Below are 20,762 nucleotides of genomic sequence, written 5' to 3'. Positions count from 1 at the left end.
AAGTTTGCAGATGATACTAAACTGCTCAAGATAGTTAAGACCAAAGCAGACTGTGAAGAACTTCAAAAAGATCTCACAAAACTAAGTGATTGGGCAACAAAATGGCAAATGAAATTTAATGTGGATAAATGTAAAGTAATGCACATTGGAAAAAATAACCCCAACTATACATACAATATGATGGGGGCTAATTTAGCTACAACTAATCAGGAGAAAGATCTTGGAGTCATAATGGATAGTTCTCTGAAGATGTCCACGTAGTGTGCAGCGGCAGTCAAAAAAGCAAACGTGATGTTAGGAATCATCAGAGAATAAGATGGAGAATATCTTATTGCCCTTATATAAATCCATGGTACGCCCACATCTTGAATACTGCATACAGATGTGGTCCCCTCATCTCAAAAAAGATAGACTGGTGTCAGAAAAGGTTCCGAGAAGGGCAACTAAAATGATTAGGGGTTTGGAACAGGTCCCATATGAGGAGAGATTAAAGAGGCTAGGACTTTTCAGCTTGGAAAAGAGGAGACTAAGGGGGGATAGGATAGAGGTCTATAAAATCATGAGTGGTGTGGAGAAAGTGAATAAGGAAAAGTTATTTACTTGTTCCCATAATATAAGAACTAGGGGTCACCAAATGAAATTAATGGGTAGCAGGTTTAAAACAAATAAAAGGAAGTTCTTCTTTACTCAGAGCACAGTCAACCTGTGGAACTCCTTGCCTGAGGAGGTTGTGAAGGCTAGGGCTATAACAGGGTTTAAAAGAGAATGGATAAATTCATGGAGGTTAAGTCCATTAATGGCTGTTAGCCAGGATGGGTAAGGAATGGTGTCCCTAGCCTCTGTGTGTGAGAGGGTGGAGATGGATGGCAGGAGAGATATCACTAGATCATTACCTGTTAGGTTCACTCCCTCTGGGGCACATGGCATTGGCCACTGTCAGTAGACAGGATACTGGGCTGGATGGACCCTTCGTCTGACCCAGTATGGCCTTTCTTATGTTCTCACCATGCTGATTCCCAGGAAAAGACAGTGCCCTTTTCAAGTGCAAAGCTTCTGGGGTTTATTGTCCTGTAGCTTGGGGCCGCACGTGGGAGGTGTGTCCGGGGCATCAGGCCTGCATGTAGGAGGTGTGGCAAGGTCATTAGGGCCATGTTGCTGAGTGGGAGCAGTACCCCAGACGGAGTCATCTATTGGGATTGAAGCTTTCCTCTTTCTTGATTTGCCAGGAGGATGAGGAGGAGGAGGAAGACGATGATCTCGATGAAGCCTTTTCTGGGTAGGTACCATAGGATAGCGGGGCCCACCCAAGCCCAGAGCTATCCTGAAGCCTGAGGAGGTGGGGCCATTTCCTGTCTTTAGATGAGATGAGTGCTCCAATTTCTCCTCCCTATGAAGATGTAAGCTGTGCGTCCTGCTCCAGCCTGTTCCAGGGGTGCCGTTAGCTTTACTGGCATAGTCAGATATCAAAGGGGAACTGCATTGAAACAAACATTTGTGGGGAAGAGGGGTTGTCTCTGTGGCTTCATCTTCCTTTGGAGAAGTCCCTGTGGAGCAGTGCTGAATGCTAACGCTCCAGAGATTCTACTCTTGGGGGAATTCTGCGCCACTGTGCATGCACAGAATTTATGTCCCCCGCAGATTTCTTTGCTTCCCTGCAGAAAAATGACTTTCTGACAGGGAAGCAAAGGGAAGCCACAAGAGTGGTCATGTGACCCTCCCCAGCAGTATGTTTCGGGGGCCCAGGGCAGCTGGCAGAGAGGTAAATCATTGTGGGGCAGGAGGCGGGACTGGGGAAGGCCCAGCTGGTGGCTCCCACCCTGTGCCAGGCTCAGCTGCTAGTCTCGGCTGGGCTGAGGAGGATTGGACTTCCTCTTCCCTCGCATGGCATCTGGGGCTGGGTCAGACCCACCCCCTGATTTCTCCCCCAGCTGAAGGAAGCTCTGCAACCATCCCCCCTCGCCCCACTTCCTGCACCCATCACTCCTCAACTGCAGGGGGTGGGATCCCTGTACAGGGAGCTGCTCCCCCATCCACCCAACTGCTGTGCATCCAGACCCCCCTCATACCCAGACCCTCCCACCAAGCTTCACAGCCCTGCACTCAGAACCTGTCCCCCCTGCTGATGAGCCCCACTCCCCCTGCACCTGGATCACCCTGACAAGCCACCCACACCCAGATCCGCACCCAACCAAGCCCCAACCAGCTGCATCTGGACCCTCCACTGAGCCCCCTCACACCTTTACCCCCCTGACAAGCTCTATTCCCCCCACACCCAGACCCCTCCCACTGAGCCCCAACCACCTCCACCTGGACCCCCTGCAGAGTCCCATTACCATTGCACCCAGAACCCCTCACAACAAGCCCCTGTGCATCCAGATCCCCCCTGCACCCAGATCCCGCACTGAGCTGCCCGCACCCAGATTGCCCCACATAGAACCCTCTCAACCCCCACCTGGATCCCCCCCACACTAAGCCCCTCCACACTTGTGCCCTGTCTTGCTGAGCCTGCCCACCCAGACCTGGTACCCTGGCACTGAGGGGCACTGCCCTGGAGTGTTTCTGGGGCAGGCCAGGTCCTTGCACTGTGTCAGGGTTGGGTGCAGCCTCACTGCTGAGTCAGTGTCCTGGGGGGAGCTGCACAGTCATCTCCAATGTCTGTGCAGCCAATGACCTGTGCTCCCCAATGCTATGCTGGATCCTCTACATTTTTTTGACAAATAACTTCTGCAGAATTTTGCAGAATTTTAAAATATTGTGCGCAGAATTTTTATATTTTTGGCATAGAATTTTTATTTTTTTGGTGCAGAATGTCCTCAGGAGTAAGAGATGCACTCTTCGGGCAGGGCAACAGAATTCTCTGCACTATGGGTAGTGAGGAAGCTAAAGAGGAATGAAAGCCGGTGCAGCCAGAGCAGGGCGGGAGCTTGTAAAGAACAGATTTCAACAGGCCACATTGGTTTGATTGTTTAAATTAGTCACAGAATGTGCAGAGTTAGGGAGCCATGATGGAGAGGGGGGAAGACCTGCAGATAGGGTGCACCCGGAGTGGGGAAGAGGGCACTCCTTGGAGTTTGGGGAAACCTTTGATACTATAGCTCCAAAACTCTTGCCTGAGATTGTCTTGTCCAGGAACATGGCTCAGTCGGTGCCCTGAGCCCTGACTGAAGGATAATTAACCCAGCAGAGTCTGTGCATTTGGGGACCCAGAGATTGCGGTGAGGTCCGGGCTCATATAGAGTCTTCATTAAAGCTCTCCGAGGAATGGGGATGATACCACATTAATGACACTAGACGGGGAGGAGCTGTGAGACCGAAATAACCTGCCCAGCCACCACAGTGACCGGTGCACGAGGAGATCCTGCAGACCATGTCTGTCTGTGAGTTATTGTAATCCTCTAATCTGACCTCCTGTATAACACAGGCCAGAGATCTGCCCCACAATAATTTCTTGAATTAGAAATTACCATTGATGGAGAGTCCATCACAAACCTTGATAAATTGTAACTGTGAGGCAGTGCAGTGCCTCATACAATCCCCCTTCTCTCTGGAGGAGAGAGTAAAAAGACTGGGACTTTTCAGCTTGGAAAAGAGACGACTAATGGGGGATATGACAGAGGGCTATAAAATCATGACTGGTGTGGAGAGAGTGAATCAGGAAGTGTTATTTACTCCTTCACATTACACAAGAACCAGGGGCCACCTAATGAAATTAATAGGCAGCAGATTTAAAACAAACAAAAGGAAGTATTTCACACTCAACCCGTGGAACTTGTTGCCAGGCGATGTTGTGAAGGCCAAAACTATAACGGGGTTCAAATAGATGAGTTCATGGAGTTTAGGTCCATCAATGGCTATTAGCCAAGATAGTCAGGGATGCAGCACCATGCTTTGGGTGTCCCTAGCTTTTGATTGCCAGAAACTGGAACTGGATGACAAGAGATGAATCACTCGATGACTGCCTGTTCTGTTCATTCCTTCTGAAGCATCTGGCATTGGCCACTGTTGGAAGACTGGATACTGGGCTGGATGAACCTTTGGTCTGACCCAGTGTGGTGGTTCTTATGGACTGGGTGCTGTCACTGAGTCAGCTCAGCTTGTGGGATCTGATGAGGTCACAGCACAGGCAGATCAGCTGCAGTGAACAACACATTGCCTTTTCATCTTATCTGCCCTGGCGAGTGCGTGGGGCTCCCTGCACGTGCCTGAGACTCCCCATGGGTTTACGGACCTGTGTATTTGTTGTGCCCATGGCGTTGATGGCCAGATGCCACCGCAGTCCTGTTTCACAGAAGGGTGTAATGTGTGCTCTCTTCTTTGTTCCAAGCTGCACTGAGGAGGGCACTCAAGACACAGCAGGTAAAGGGCTTTCTGTCGTATTTCTTCTCCCCTGCTCCCACCCAAGATTTCCCTGTAGAGGCATGCTCCAGGGTGCAATGTGGCCGGGGGTACTCATAGGCCCAACCCAGAGGGCTCCTGCAAGTTCTGCCTGCTCTCCCGTCCCCCCGTCTCCTCCCTTGGCCCCATCCCCCCAGCCATCCTCTCACAGGTCTGGGGCTCATGCCCTTTTGTGTTTCAGACTTTGTGTCTCCCACACCAGGAGGCAGCTCGTCCATCATGCGCCTACCACAGAGCTGGGCCCCACCTGGCATGCCCCCAACACAGCAGGATGAAATGGGATGGGGGCACTGGAGGCCAAGCACCCACCTGCCACAAGGGACCATCCTCTAAGGTTTCCACAGGCTAATGAGGCTTTGTCAGTCTTCCAGTGTTTATATATCACCATATTGGGTTAACCAGTCAGAACCCTCTCTGTGCCTGAGGCTCAGACCAGTTGGCACCTGGAACGTGGACCAAGGAGCATCTCTTCCCCACACTGTGCCTAAGGCATTGCTCTCCTCTCTGCCCTGTGCCTTTGGACTAGCTGGCAGCTCTCCCTGCTTTGCTCCTGGGACTTGGCCAGGCAGGTTTCTTTGACTCTTTTGTATGTTCATTTTTGCTTGTACTAGTGAAGCTGCCATGCCAACAACCTCTGGGCTTCCCCACAACTAGGCTCAGCCCAGGCAGTGGCAGGGCTGGCTTCCCACACCCACTGCCCTGCTCTGTGCCACCACCCAGCCCGGCAGGGACTTCCACGAGCGGGAGAAAGGGAGTGCAGCATCCATGGCCTGCCTACTCCTCAGCCTATTCATGGAGAGTGCCAGTAATGGTCAACTGGAATTGGTGAGATGGGGTCACCCAGCCCTGTGGGCCTCAGAACAGCTCCCTGTGCTCCCTGGTGCACTGGCTGGGCTTGACCCCATGACCAAGGGTGCTGCTTGTTCCCAGTACTGACTGGGCTGGCAACTCAATTAAGGCCTTTCCCTCCTCTGCTGTCTGGTTCTGGGGCACAGCTGTCTCAGGGCTTTGGCCTCATCCTCATGTTGGGTAAATGCAGCATGCTAGAAAATGCATTAGCCAGCAAACCGCGCTGAGCACCACTCAGCACCCAGCATATGCAGGGCAGCCGTGTTCCATGTTGTGTTCCTGAGCACGACTGCCCCATGCATATGGGTGTTCCCCACTGTTAGCTGGGCATGAATTCCAGTGTGCTCACCATGGTTAGCTGGGCATGAGTTTCCAAGCACACTCAGTGCACAGTGGTGCTCACCGCTGTTAGCTGAGCGTGCACTCTCAGGCACAGAGAGTCCAGAGCATTGTTCAGTTTTCTCTGGCTCACACGTTTTCTTGCTTGCTGTGTTTGCTCTGTGTAGAAGAGACCCATAGCTCCAGTCTTTCCTGTAGCTGAAGCATGGAAGTGTGAACTGAAGGACTGTGTGGATGATGCCCCCTGCAAGCCCTGTATCCTTACTGCCTCTCTCCTTTGGGATAAGGGTCAGCAGATTCCTGCTTCTTAGGGAAGTCCTAGATTTAAGGGCAGGAGGGAGTCCTCTGAGCATCTGGTCTGAATTCCAGCCTAGCTAGGCCAGAGGGTGCTGCCCACAGATTCGTAAGTGGGTTATTCTCTCCTTCTGTGTAGGTGTCACACCCCTTTGCTGTCCTTTGCTGGTAGTCCCAGAGAACCCATTTCTTGTAGCCCAGAGAGGGCACAAAGCCATGGGCTCTGCTTGCTCCCCTTGCGTCTGTGGGGTGGAGGTCCTCATAGCTCTGACACCTGCAGCCCCCACATCCTTTACTTCAGACTCTCACTGTCATGTGGTGAAATCACTGGTTTTTAAATGAAAATGCCACCTTTGTAGAGTGCGATAAAATGAGTTTTTTAACATTGTAAGCTTGACTCTGTCCTTGCGGCCTCTAGCATAGATTTCCTGGGTCCCTCTGAGTTTGGGAGGGGAAGGATTACTGAGGAAGCAGGCCAGTGGCTCTTCGTGCCCCTTGCTACCCGCTTGGTTTGGTTTTTAAACCTTCAGCCCTGCCCCTTGTCAGGAAGCTCCCTCCCCTGCTGCCTGAGTGATAGTGATAGCTTCAGTAGATGATGACATGTCACCCTGGGATGAAGACAATCAAAGAGACTGTAAGGCAGCAGGAGAAGGTCCCTGCCCTCAGCCATACCACTAGGCACCAGCTCTCTGAGGTGATGCTAAGGAGTGGTAGGTCCCAATACCTCTTCTGTGTGATCTGTGCACCCCAGCTCCATGACAGGACTGTGAAAGCACGGGCCACAAGCCTGGGTCAAAATGCCTAGTCCCAGATAGCAAGGGGGCAAGTGATCCCTACCAGCAGGGGCTTCTGGGGGCAGTGGGATGTCCAGGCTCCACCCCCCCACACTTGTCTCATTAAGTGAGGTCCCTTTAGGAACACAGGCTAATGCCCCCTCCCTCTGCTTGCACTTGGTATAATCTGGTGTGCATGTCCCTTTGTCCCAGCAGGAGATTCTAAGCCCTTCCATCCCCTCTGCCAGCTGGTGTCCTGCAGCATTCCCCTCCCAACAGTGCAGATGGGGGAGCCCTGCTCCTCGCCCATGAGGAGAACAGCTTGTGCAGGTTTCTGTTCTCTGTGCTCTGGATCCTGCATCTTGTGTCTCTTGCTGCCATTTTCTCTGAGACTCCATCCTGGGAGCAAACAATGCCTTTGCTCTTCCCTCTTCAGCCGCCAGCCCCATTTCTCTGTCAAACTACTGTTCTGCCAAGTGCAGGTGGTCTGGCAGCCCCAACCAGTGCCATGGAGCTGCAAAGACGGAGGGTCAATTCTCCCACTTCAAGGCCCTGCAGAGCAATGGGACCATTAGGGGAGGGGGGCAATGGGTGAATCACTTTCCCCAATAGGGACTCCTGGCAGCAGCTTCCAGTAGGGACCCAGCCTGGGCTGAGGTCCTGTGCAAGGGAAGTGTGGGGTAGGAGGGGATAGCAAGGGCTATGCTTGCTAGGAATCACCAGCACACTTTGATCTGGCAAATGACAGAGAACAGCAGAGGGTGGGCTGCCAGCTTCTTGTGCATATATGCGAGAGTGAGCATGCATGCAACAGGACCGAGGTGGGGGGGGGGTGAGAGAGAGATCCCCTCTCTACAGGTGACTCAGCCAGGAACAGCATTGTCGCTGGGCTCCAGCCATCAGCAGAGACCGCCAGGCAGCAGTTCTGGTCACTGCCCATGCTGTCTGGAGAGAAGCAGAGGCCATCTCCCTGATGGGCATGGACAGATGGCGGAGGGCCTGCTCCCCAAGGGGAGAAGTGTGCTGTCTCCAGAACTGCCCTGCCCCCCGGAGCGGGTCTGTGCTGAAGGTGGCTGGTGGGAGCATGAGACGCTCTAGCTGCTGGGAAGGGGAGGCCGTTCTTCTTCCAGGAGCCAGCAGTTGCGGAGCTGAAGAAAAATCCAGGAGCAGAGCCCAAGGGACTCCCATCCCTCAGCTCCAGTACCGCCTCTGCTGTCCCCCATTTTGCCATTGTCACTGCCCTGCATCAGAACCTCTGTGTCTCCTCTGTTCCCCCTGCCTAGCCCGCCAGCACCATCCCATCCTGTGCTAGTGGGTCTGTCCCTCAGCCTGGGCAGCTGGCTTGCAAGCACTGTGCACACACTGGACTAGCCACCGCAGCGACCCTTCTGCCTTTGGGCCAGAGACTTTTATTGGAAAGACCCTGCCACAGGGAGTCACTTGTCCTGCCCCCAGTATGCCCATGGCAGGAGCCGAGCAGCACCTGGAGGGAAGAGTCCTGAAAGTGCTTTGCTTGAAGATTAAGTTCCTGGAAGACACTGGATCCTGTGATTCTCATTAATCCTGGGGCTGCACAGACAGCATCCCAGCCCCTGGGGGAGCAGGCTACAAACCTGTCATTCCTCCAGTGGAGGCTGTTCTGTTCTCTTCTGATGGAGGAAGGCAGATGTGGGGGAGAGGGGCTGGGGTTGGTTTGGCCTCAGCCTTTTGGCTAGGAGCAATGCTGGTTCCAAATGACAGAATTCACTCCACGGTGATGCCACATGGACCCTGGGGTCTGGGTGCTAGCAGGAGGTGTTCAGCTTTAACCGCCCTGGATACTCCTCAGCCCTGAACTTGAGGGTTAATTGGTGGGTACAAGAACTTGGTGGGTTTCATTGGTGTTTCCAAGTTGCTTGGGTCAGCTCCTTTCCAGCAGAAGGGCCTAGTGGAATAAGCACCACGCTCTCCCATGGGAACCTGGGCCGGGGGCACTGCCTGCTCTGGGGGGAAGGAGTAACAGCTGCAGCCAGAGAGCCGTGGGGAGTGCGGCAGGAGTGGGACTATCGCCCTGTCGGACTGGAAGCGTTTCCCCTACGTGACAGCTGAGGCACAGGCAAGGATTCAGGCTGTAAAGACCCGCTGAGCCAGAGTCTGTGAGCTGCCGGGCTGGGGTTGTGACTGAACGGACACTGAATAACTCAGGCGTAGAATCCTGCCCACCCGGCCCCTGTTGCCAGAGAGATTTAACTCCGGGATTCCAGGTGGCCTGGAAATTATATGTCATGGCCATGTCCAAGACAGTCATTGAGGGCACAGGAGGCTGCAAAGGGTTGCGGTGGGGGAGAACTCTGCCATGTTCAGGGCTGGTGATGTGATGGGGGTGGGCTGGAGTAGCACATTTCCTAGTTGCATCTTAGGGAGGAGGAATGGCTCTCTGCACAGACTCTGACACCATTGTCTCCTACATAGAGCAGGCGCTGTGTGTCTGGGAAGCCCTGGGACAGTCTCTCCAGCAGCAGCATCTCCCTAGGGATGGAGACCAACCCCTTCTAGGCCATGCACTGGTGCATAAAGGAACTACCCCCTCGCACACTCCATAGGGACCCAACCTAAAACCACGCTGCAAGCGGGGCAGGGCCTGCAGTGAAGCCTTCAATGCCAGGAGCAATAGGATAGAGCTGGGGCAGGCACCAAGAGTGAGGCCTTGGCAGAGTGAGGGGGCTGGGGCAGGGCCCTGTGGTGAGGCCTTTGCCCCGCAGAGTGAGGGGGCTGGGGCAGGGCCCTGTGGTGAGGCCTTTGCCTGATGGGCGGAGGCAGACGGGCCACAGACAGTTTGCATTGAGGCCTTTGCCCCCCCAGGGGCATGGGGATTCAGCACGATATTCTCTCCCCCACCACACACATTTCTCTGGGGCCTGTGGGTGTTTCCCAGTGACCCAGACTCTGGCTCTATGTAGCCTGCACCAGGGCTGCTGGAACAGAGCTTCTGCATGCTGGAAGCCTCCGAGGGAGCCAGAGGCAGAGGAGGAGAGGAGTCAGAGCTACATGTGCTAGATTTCCCTCCCACACCCAGAGCTGAACCATGACCTGGAGACCTCCCAGGCAATGCAGTTAGCAGGGGATATGTTTTTATGTGCACTGGGTACATCCCTGCTGCCCTACAAACTGGGCAGGCGTGAGATGTGATAGGGAGCACTCTCCCCTGCATCCCGCTGTCTCTGCAGCAAGGCCCTGCTTTGCTGTTTGCTGGGCACAGCACAAGGCAGCATTGGCCCTTCCTGGTCTGAGGTCCTCACCTCCCCGGGGTGGTCACACTCATACTAAGGGAAGGGATGGAAGCTCATCTGAGCTGCCAGTAGCTGAAGTCAGCTCAGTGACCCAGCCAACCTCCTGCCTCCTTGGGCTGGGATACCATCTCTGGTCACGTCTGCAGGGGGCATGGGGCCATCCTGCAATTCAGACTCCAGACTTTGGGGAGTGCTGCGAAAACCTCCCCAGCTCCGATCAGTTCTCTTGGCAGCCATTCCTGAGCTAGCACCTGCTCCACCTCCATGGGCCCCACAGTCTAGGCTTGCAGGGTTAGGGGGCTGGAAAGCGGGCACTTCTCTGGGACCGTAAACAAACAGAAAATCCCTCTGAGGCTCCAGGCGCGCTGAATGAGAGCTAGGCCCCTTCTAGGGCTCTCTGGTGACTGGAGCTATGTCTGCAGCCTGGCTTAGGTCTGGCCATACCTAAGGCTGTAACAGGCGTGAACATGAGGACACACTGCCGTTTACGTAACAGCTGCTGAGTGACAGGGCCATGAGAGCCCACTTCCACGACATTATCCCTGCATCAGCAGGAGGCTCCCGCATCCCTTGAAATCCGGATATTGCTGTTTGTTCTTTCGGTGCTGTTCCAGGCTCCCCATTGACTCCCGAGCGGCCCATGGGTGATTACATGATGGGTGTGAGGCTTAGTTCTGCATGCATCATCCAAACGGTCTCCATGCAGATCCCCTCATGGGGAGAAGGCCTTGGAAGAAGCATAATTTCTGATAAACAAGTCTTTGCATGCTGAGGGTTGCAGGCTGGCAGCCTGGTGTTGTCCTTTTATCCCATGATCTTCCTCGGCTCTGGCAGCATTCCCAGGGCCCTCGGATCCAGAGCTGATCTGTGCTCACACCTCAATGATATTGACAGATAGAGACTTTTTCTACAAGAGAAAAATCAGCATTAAGACCAGATTTTCCAAAACACTCAGGACCAGATTCCTCCTGGGTTCAGCGCGCCCTGCGCCACAGGGATCCACTATGCTGAGCTCTTTTGGAGATCTGGTCCCAGTTGTGGGTACTGAGCACTTCTGAGAGATCCACTGATGTGCCAAGTGGGGGGTGCGCTCCCCTCTTCCCTGAGCCCAGTGACAGCATCCTCCCCTCCCGCCCGCTGGGCCAAGCACTGCAGGTGCACCCCAGCCACGGGTGGAGCAGCGGCGCACACCCCGCCTCCCCTGGCCTGGTGCCATGCTCTGGCTTTAGCCTCTCCTCGTGGTTTCTTTATAAAACTTGAGACTCAATAGAGACTAAAGCACTTCAAGGTGAACTGACTCCCTGCACAAAATGCAGATAAACAACATCGCGCCCCCTCCCCCATCCAACCCACTGCTACCATTCCCTTCTGCCCCTGACTGCCCCCTTCCCTCCCCAATAAGCCCAACCCACCAGCACTGCCCCCCACGCCCCTAAGAAACCCAACTGACCAACACAGAGAAAATAGCATTAGAAAAAAAAACAACCCAAATCCCTCCCCAAATGGAGATTTTGCCCCAAAATGAGACGAGCCAGCCACCCCAGTCTCTAGGGACTGGGCGATTGCTGGGAGTTTCAGGTGGAAGGTGCTCAGATACGTGGTGATGGGCAGCTGTATGAAACCCTGAGACAGACAGATAACAACTGCTTGTATCACATGGGGATGAAGTTCTTTCCAGGCCATTAGTAACCAGGGAGAATGTTAAAAAGCATCTATTAGGGATAACCATTTTAAAATCAGCTCTCAGGCTATGAGAACTGTCACAGAAGAGTAAAAAAGAGTTGGCTGAGGATCTCTGGCTGCTGGTATTCATTGTTAATAACTCAGACCACTAGAGAAATTCCAAATGACTGGAAGAGCTCTAGTGTGTGCCAGTATTCAAAAAGGGCGAGCAGGATGATTTGGATAACTATAGGCCAATCAACCTGATATCAATCCCAAGAGACTAATGGATAAGCTGATATGGGGTCGTACGGACTGTGTCATACAGGAGGTCAGACTAGATGATCACAGGTGGTCCCTTCTGGCCTTGTAATCAAAGAAGAATGAGTATCAGAGAGCAGGCAGCTTGCTGTGGCTGGAGGTGGAGGTTATCACCCTCTCCGGTTACTGAGCCAGGTGCCGGCCACACTGTTCTTGGCTAAAATTCATTAAACAAACAGCAGAACTGGCAGCCTCAAAGGAGCCCCGTTACCCCATATTTATTATTACCAGGGTTAACTCCAAAGAGCCATGGGGGTCGGGGATCCCTTCCATTGGCTGCTGCCCATGACTATACTAAGAGACAGTCCCTGCCCCAAACTGCTCCTTGTCTTAAGAAATCTGAGGTCTCTTACCACACGACCACTTTGACTCGCACACACAGACCCCATCCCCCAGTAACCCGCTCCCCCTGTTACCTTGCTGCGCAGGAGCCCCCCCGTGGGTCGCTCCGGGGTGCTGTGCTCTGAGGATGGCTTGGTCTTTTCCTTGTTGTTGTTGGAGTCGTTGTCCTTGATAATGTCATACTGTCTGCAGAAGAGCGCGATCACCGCTGCAGGGAGAGACAGGCATGGTTTGGGGGGGTGTCCCCAACACTGTGCCCAACACCACCCCCTGCCCACAACACTGCCCCAAATATCACCTTCTTCCAACACCACCATCCCCCAACACTCTGCCCTTCCTGCAACTCACATGTCTCCAACACCACCCCCCTGGAAGTACCCCAACACCATCCCCCTAACACCACCCCTCCTCACAACTCCCCTTCTCCCCAATACATCCAACACCACCCTTTCCCACAACTCCCCCAGCACCTCACCTTTCCCCACAACACCTCTTCCCTACATCTTCCCCAACACCCCCTCCCCACAACACCCCCAACACCACCCCTTGCCCACATTGCCCTAAATACCACCTTCTTCCAACACCACCACCCCCCAACACTGCCCCTCCCCACAACTCCCCCAACACCATCCCCCCAACACCAACCCTCCTCACAACTCCCCTTCCCCACAACATCCCATCTTTCCCCACAACACCTCTTCCCTACGTCTTCCCCAACACCACCCCCACCCTACAACTCCCCCCTGCAACACCCACAACACCACCACTTGCCCACATTGCCCCAAATACCACCTTCTTCCAACAACACCCACCTCGAACACCACCCCTCCTCACAACTCCCCCAGCATCCCACCTTTCCCCACAACACCCTTTTCCCACATCTCCCCCAACACCACCCCCTCCACAACTCCCCCAACACCATCCCCCCAACACCGCCCCTCCCCACAACTCCCCCAACACCATCCCCCCAACACCACCCCTCCTCACAACTCCCCCAGCATCCCACCTTTCCCCACAACACCCTTTTCCCACATCTCCCCCAACACCACCCCCTCCACAACTCCCCCAACACCATCCCCCCAACACCGCCCCTCCCCACAACTCCCCCAACACCATCCCCCCAACACCACCCCTCCTCACAACTCCCCTTCCCCCCAACACCACCCTTCCCCACAACTCCCCCAGCACCCCACCTTTCCCCACAACACCTCTTCCCTACGTCTTCCCCAACACCCCCCCCCCACAACACCCCCAACACCACCCCTTGCCCACATTGCCCTAAATACCACCTTCTTCCAACACCACCATCCCCCAACACTGTGCCCTTCCTGCAACTTACTGTCTCCAACACCACCCCCCGGAAATACCCCAACACCATCCCCCCAACACCGCCCCTCCCCACAACTCCCCCAACACCATCCCCCCAACACCGCCCCTCCTCACAACTCCCCCAACACCGCCCCTCCCCACAACTCCCCAACACCCTACCCCTTCCCACAACTCCCCCCTAAAGTATTTTCCAGAAAAGCAGCATGGCTTGATTTTAAGACATCAAGAGATGAGACTCCACTGCTTCCTTGAGAGTTTGTCCCAATGGCTCATCACCCTCACTGTTAAACATTTGTGCCTAATTTCTCCTTTGAATTTGTCTGGCTTCATTGGTTCTTATTTGCCTTTTACTGGTAGACCAAAGAGCCTGTTAGTACTCGGGGTTTTCTCCCCATTAAGGTAATTAGACAATTCACCTTGTAATCTTCTTTTTCATAACTAAACAGATTGAGCCCTTTAAGTCTCTCACTTGTTTTCTCCAGCCTTTGAATAATTTGATAGCTATTTTCTGCATGGTCTCCAATTTTTCAACATCCTGTTTAAAATGTGGACACCAGGACTGGCTGCAGTATCCAGTTTCAGTCTCATCAATACCATGTGCAGAGGAAAAAGAGAAGAAAGAAAAAAAATCGCAACAAAATCTCATTTAATCAAAAAATCTAAAATCGTAGAAAGAAAAACATTGTTCACAAAGGTTTGGTTTACTTCATAAAGCCTCTGCCATCAAAAATACATTTTGATTAAAACTTTTGCCTAGCTCTTGTGTTGCCCCCTACCCTGCCCCCCTTAGACCTCACACCCTGGCAAAATGGCAATTGTCCATTGGAATGACTGACCGAGGGGAGGGGTAAATTCTCCTTTGCTTGGAGTCTTTACATTAAGACTGGGTGTGCTTTTAATAGCTCCATGGGAAGTAATGGGCCGGCTGCAGAAATCACTGAGGCAGGTTCTCTAGCTTGTGTTATGCAGATCAGACTAGATCATCATGAGAGTCCCTTCCGGCCTTAGAGTCTGGGAATCTCTGGGTAGACTGCCCCAAAGAGCCCCCTCCCTCTTAACCTTCTCCTGCATTAAGCAGGTTGGGCTCCTGGAGTCTTTCACTCGGAGGCACACTTTCCAGGCCTCAGACAGGGTGTCAGCACTGCAGCTGGGAGTGGGTCTCCCAGCCCGGGGGGACAGACTTCCGTTAGCGGGGCTGGAGCTAAAAATCGCAGGGTCCCCATTGCAGGCCAGTAGCAGCCTAACCTCGCAAGCCTGGGAGCTGAGCTCTGGGGTCCAGCCAGAATCTCTCCTGCTGCTGCATTGGCCACTCTGTTACTGATAGCGTGTTAGCTCCCGCCCCCAAGTGTTTATCTATGTACTCAGGGAGACCCACACTGCGTGTCACTCTCTTCTGAACCGTTTCCAACTCGTTGCAAACTTTTTTGAAGGGTGGGCCCAGAACCGGACACAGTATCTAGCAGTGGTCCCACTAATGCAAAGCGAAGAGGAAATAACACCTCCTTACTCTTGCATATACGTCCAAGGATCACCAGAGTCCTCTTAGCTACAGCTACAGAAGGGAGATCAGGCTCATAAGAACATAAGAATGGCCGTACTCGGTCAGACCAAAGGTCCAGCCAGCCCAGTATCCTGTCTTCCGACAGTGGCCAATGCCGGGTGCCCCAGAGGGAGTGAACCTAACAGGTAATGATCATTGATCTCTCTCCTGCCATCCATCTCCACCCTCTGACAAACAGAGGCTAGGGACATTATTCCTTACCCATCCTGGTTCATCGCCGTTAATGGACTTAACCTCCATGAATTTATCCAGTTCTCTTTTAAACCCTGTTATAGTCCTAGCCTTCACAACCTCCTCAGGCAAGGAGTTCCACAGGTTGACTGTGTGCTGAGTGAAGAAGAACTTCCTTTTATTTGTTTTAAACCTGCTGCCCATTAATTTCATTTGGTGGCCCCTCGTTCTTATATTATGGGAACAAGTAAATAACTTTTCCTTATTCACTTTCTCCACACCACTCATGATTTTATAGACCTCTATCCTATCCCCCCTTAGTCTCCTCTTTTCCAAGCTGAAAAGTCCTAGCCTCTTTAATCTCTCCTCATATGGGACCTGTTCCAAACCCCTAATCATTTTAGTTGCCCTTCTCTGAACCTTTTCTGACACCAGTCTATGTTTTTTGAGATGAGGGGACCACATCTGTATGCAGTATTCAAGATGTGGGCGTACCATGGATTTATATAAGGGCAATAAGATATTCTCCATCTTATTCTCTGATGATTCCTAACATCCCGTTTGCTTTTTTGACTGCCGCTGCACACTGCGTGGACGTCTTCAGAGAACTATCCACGATGACTCCAAGATCTCTTTCCTGATTAGTTGTAGCTAAATTAGCCCCCATCATATTGTATGTATAGTTGGGGTTATTTTTTTCCCATGTGCGTTACTTTACATTTATCCACATTAAATTTCATTTGCCATTTTGTTGCCCAATCACTTAGTTTTGTGAGATCTTTTTGAAGTTCTTCACAGTCTGCTTTGGTCTTAACTATCTTGAGCAGTTTAGTATCATCTGCAAACTTTGCCACCTCACTGTTTACCCCTTTCTCCAGATCATTTATGAATAAGTTGAATAGGATTGGTCCTAGGACTGACCCTTGGGGAACACCACTGGTTACCCCGCTCCATTCTGAAAATTTGCAATTTATTCCTACCCTTTGTTCCCTGTCTTTTAACCAGTTGTCAATCCATGAAAGGATCTTCCCTCTTATCCCATGACAACTTAATTTATGTAAGAGCCTTTGGTGAGGGACCTTGTCAAAGGCTTCCTGGAAATCTAAGTACACTATGTTTACTGGCTCCCCCTTGGCCACATGTTTGTTGACCCCCTCAAAGAGCTCGAATAGATTAGTAAGACGATCTCCCTTTACAGAAACCATGTTGGCTTTTGCACAACAATTTATGTTCTTCTATGTGTCTGACAATTTTGTTCTTTACTATTGTTTCAACTAATTTGCCCGGTACTGACGTTAGACTTACTGGTCTGTAATTGCCGGGATCACCTCTAGAGCCCTTTTTAAATATTGGCGTTACATTAGCTATCTTCCAGTCATTGGGTACAGAAGCTGATTTAAAGGACAGGATACAAACCACAGTTAATAGTTCCACAATTTCACATTCGAGTTCTTTCAGAGCTCTTGGGTAATGCCATCTGGGCCCGGTGACTTGTTACTGTTCAGTTTCTCAATTAATTCCAAAACCTCCTCTAGTGACACTTCAATCTGTGACAATTCCTCAGATTTGTCACCTACAAAAGACGGCTCAGGTTTGGGAATCTCCCTCACATCCTCAGCCGTGAAGACTGAAGCAAAGAATTCATTTAGTTTCACCGTAATGACTTTATCATCTTTAAGTGCTCCTTTTGTATCTCGATCATCCAGGGGCCCCCCTGGTTGGTTAGCAGGCTTCCTGCTTCTGATATACTTGAAAAACATTTTGTTATTACCTTCTGAGTTTTTGACTAGCTGTTCTTCAAACACCTTTTTGGCTTTTCTTATTACCTTTTTACACTTAATTTGGCAGTGTTTATGCTCCCTTCTATTTACCTCACTAGGATTTGCCTTCCACTTTTTAAAAGATGCCTTTTTATCTCTTGCTGCTTCTTTTACATGGTTGTTAAGCCACGGTGGCTCTTTTTTTTAGTTTTTTTGTTGTGTTTTTTATTTTGGGGTATACATTTAAGTTGGGCCTCTATTATGGTGTCTTTGAAAAGTGTCCATGCAGCTTGCAAGGATTTCACTCTAGTCACTGAACCTTTTAATTTCTGTTTCACTAACCGCCTCATTTTTGCATAGTTCCCCTTTCTGAAATTAAAGGCCACAGTGCTGGGCTGTTGCGGTGTTCTTCCCACCACAGGAATGTTAAAAGTTGTTATATTACGGTCATTATTTCCAAAGGATCCTGTTATAGTTACCTCTTGGACCAGATCCTGCGCTCCACTCAGGACTAGATCGAGAGTTGCCTCTCCCCTTGTGGGTTCCTGTACCAGCTGCTCCAAGAAGCAGTCATTGAAAGTATCAAGAAATTTTGTCTCTGCATTTCGTCCTGAGGTGACATGTACCCAGTCAGTATGGGGATAATTGAAATCCCCCACTATTATTGAGTTCTTTATTTTGATAGCCTCTCTAGTCTCCCTTAGCATTTCATCGTCACTATCACTGTCCTGGTCAGGTGGTCGGTAATAGATCCCTACTGTTATATTCTTATTAGAGCATGGAATTACTATCCATAGAGATTCTATGGAACATGTGGATTCATTTAAGATTATTACTTCATTTGATTCTACATTTTCTTTCACATATAGTGCCACTCCCCCTCCTCCCCCCCGTTCTGTCCTTCCAATATATTTTGTACCCCGGAAAGAGGCTGGGATTTTTCAGCGTGGAAAAGAGGAGACTAAGGGGGGATAGGATAGAGGTCTATAAAATCATGAGTGGTGTGGAGAAAGTGAATAAGGAAAAGTTATTTACTTGTTCCCATAATATAAGAACTAGAGGCCACCAAATGAAATTAATGGGCAGCAGGTTTAAAACAAATAAAAGGAAGTTCTTCTTTACTCAGAGCACAGTCAACCTGTGGAACTCCTTGCCTGAGGAGGTTGTGAAGGCTAGGGCTATAACAGGGTTTAAAAGAGAATGGATAAATTCATAGAGGTTAAGTCCATTAATGGCGATGAGCCAGGATGGGTAAGGAATAGTGTCCGTAGCCTCTGTTTGTCAGAGGGTGGAGATGGATGGCAGGAGAGAGATCAATGATCATTACCTGTTAGGTTCACTCCCTCTGGGGCACCTGGCATTGGCCACTGTCGGTAGACAGGATACTGGGCTGGATGGACCTTTGGTCTGACCCAGTACGGCCATTCTTATGTTCTTATGAATGATTATGTCCCATTGATTGTCCTCGCTCCACCAGGTTTCTGTGATGCCTATTATATCAATATCCTCCTTTAACACAAGGCACTCTAGTTCAGCCATCTTATTAGTTAGACTTCTCACATTTGTGTACAAGCACTTTAAAATCTTGTCACTGTTTATTTGTCTGCCCTTTCCTGATGTGTCAGATTCTTTTTTATGTGAGTGTTCTCGTCTGATCTGGCCCATACTTTATCCTCTTTCATCCCCCTCCTCCTTCCTAAAACCTAGAGAATCTCTATCAATAGACTCTCCTCTAAGAGAAGTCTCTGTCCGATCCACATGCTCCTCTGCAGCAATCAGCTTTCCCCCATCTCTTAGTTTAAAAACTGATCTGCAACTTTTTTAATGTGAAGTGCCAGCAGTCTGGATCCACTCTGGTTTAGGTGGAGCCCATCCTTCCTGTATAGGCTCCCCCTATCCCAAAAGTTTCCCCAGTTTCTAATAAATCTAAACCCCTCCTCCCTACACCATCATCTCATCCGCGCATTGAGACTCCGAAGCTCTGCCTGCCCACCTGGCCCTGCGCTTGGAACTGGAAGCATTTCTGAGAATGCCACCCTAGAGGTCCTGAATTTCAGTCTCCCTGCTAGCAGCCTAAATTTGGCCTCCAGGGCGTCTCTCCTCCCCTTCCCTACGCCATTGGTACCTACATGTACCACGACCACCGGCTCCTCCCCAGCACGCCACATAAGGCTGTCTAGATGCCTCGATGGCTCAGCTGGTTATCTGTAGTCAGGGTCAATTGACTTTCACCAAGTCCAGCCCCTGCACTGTGACACGACCAAGTAAACCTAGACTGTCCCTGACGGGGTCTGTCCAACCTGTTCCTAAAGACCTCTCGTGATGGGGATTCCACAGTCTCCCCTGGAAGCCTGTTCCAGAGCGTAACTACTCTTAGAGTTAGAAAGTTTTTCCTAAAACCTAATCTAAATCTCCCTTGCTCCAGATTAAGTTCATTATTCTTGTCCCACCTTCAGGTCTCAAGTGTAAGCTTGAAAGTTTGTCTCTCTCACCAACAGACGATGATCCAAAAAAAAGATATTACCTCACCCCCCTGGTATCTCTAACATCCTGGGTCCAACGCGGCTACAGCAACACTGCACACGGACTTTGCCCTTGTCTTTACTGAATTTCATCTTGTTGTTTTCAGACCAATTCTCTAATTTGTCAAGGCCAATTTGAGTTCTAATCCTGTCCTCCAAAGTGGTTGCAACCCCTCCCAGCTTGGTGTCATCCACAAACTTTATAAGCAGTCTCTCCACTCCATTACACATATCACTCATGAAAACAGTGACTGGTACTGGACCCAGGACTGACCTGTGGGATATGCCCCCTGGCGTGAGAGCGAGCCATTGACAACGGCTCTTTCAGTGCAGTCTTGCCATCAGTTTTGCACCTACTGCGGAGTAGTTTCATCTAGCCCACATTTCCCTAGTTTGTTACAAGAACGTCACTGGGGACTGTGTCAAAAGCCTATTTCACACCTACAGCTGCCCGCCCCCCGCCCCCACTCGAGCCACAGCCCGCTGCATCTCCTGCGCCCGCCTTCACACCCATGTGCTGCCTTCCAGCCCAACCCCTGTATGGAATCCAGAGGGGCCAGAGGCCCATGGGGTGGGACCCTGGGTGGTGGCCAGTGAGCATCGGCCCTCCCCCTTTCCTCACCTGCCCACATGAGCAGCACCGTCACGATGATGACAATCTCCCCGGTCTGGAGCTGCCGCTGCTTGTCCAGCCCTTCCACAGTGATGTCACCTGCAAGACACACGCCGCGCAGTGTGGAGTGGCCCGGCCTGGTGGGGCTGTCAGGTTGTGCAGCCCCCACCAGGCTGCGGGCGGATGAGAAACAGCACCCAGCCCCGGCACGGAGCCAGAGGAGACTCCCAGAACCATAGGGGCCAACAGGGCACAAGTGGAGGGCGGGGAAACACGGCTCTGGGTTTCATCCCCTCAGCTCCCAGCTGTGTAAAGGGCAGGGGACACCTGAGCCAATCACACCTTTGCTGCCCCGGAGGCATCTGGGGCTGGTCAGAGGCAGCAGGCTGGCCTGGCTGGTCTGATCCCGGACGGTCCCTTGAGACTTAAAGCACCTTCTCTTTTTCCCGGGAGATGGGGGTATAGTCGGGGGAGGCGTGCGCTCCAGGGAAAGGGGGCATATACCCACCAGCCAGGGGGGCCTGGGGCATGGCTGCATCTATATCTGGCAGGCCTGTGTGTG

The 20,762-nt window shown here is 51.7% G+C and overlaps 2 protein-coding genes across 9 annotated transcripts in view; one reads left to right on the top strand and one right to left on the bottom strand.

Moving 5' to 3' along the window:
- LOC141984306 (low density lipoprotein receptor adapter protein 1-like) overlaps positions 1-6,268 on the top strand; it is a 29,950-nt gene extending 23,682 nt beyond the window's left edge. For 2 of the 8 annotated variants that reach the window (XM_074947244.1, XM_074947241.1), the window contains exons 7-9: positions 1,227-1,276; positions 4,325-4,356; positions 4,598-6,268. In XM_074947244.1, the coding sequence (XP_074803345.1) occupies positions 1,227-1,276; positions 4,325-4,356; positions 4,598-4,728 (213 nt within the window). In that variant the 3' untranslated portion in view covers positions 4,729-6,268. Of the gene's footprint in view, positions 1-1,226; positions 1,277-3,181; positions 4,302-4,324; positions 4,357-4,576 lie in introns of those variants that run through there. The other 6 variants (XM_074947243.1, XM_074947240.1, XM_074947245.1 and 3 more) reach the window with 4 other exon arrangements.
- Positions 2,670-20,762, bottom strand: part of FNDC4 (fibronectin type III domain containing 4) — a 45,304-nt gene continuing 27,211 nt past the window's right edge. Inside the window, 3 exon segments of the mRNA XM_074947248.1 lie at positions 2,670-10,826; positions 12,319-12,452; positions 20,210-20,299. Coding sequence (XP_074803349.1) covers positions 10,791-10,826; positions 12,319-12,452; positions 20,210-20,299 — 260 coding nt within the window. The 3' untranslated portion in view covers positions 2,670-10,790.

The sequence above is a fragment of the Natator depressus genome, chromosome 3 (genome assembly GCF_965152275.1).
Source record: "Natator depressus isolate rNatDep1 chromosome 3, rNatDep2.hap1, whole genome shotgun sequence".
In the NCBI taxonomy this organism is placed as follows: domain Eukaryota; kingdom Metazoa; phylum Chordata; order Testudines; family Cheloniidae; genus Natator; species Natator depressus.
Note: the sequence above shows the minus strand (reverse complement) of the source record. Positions and strands in the feature narration are given on the sequence as shown.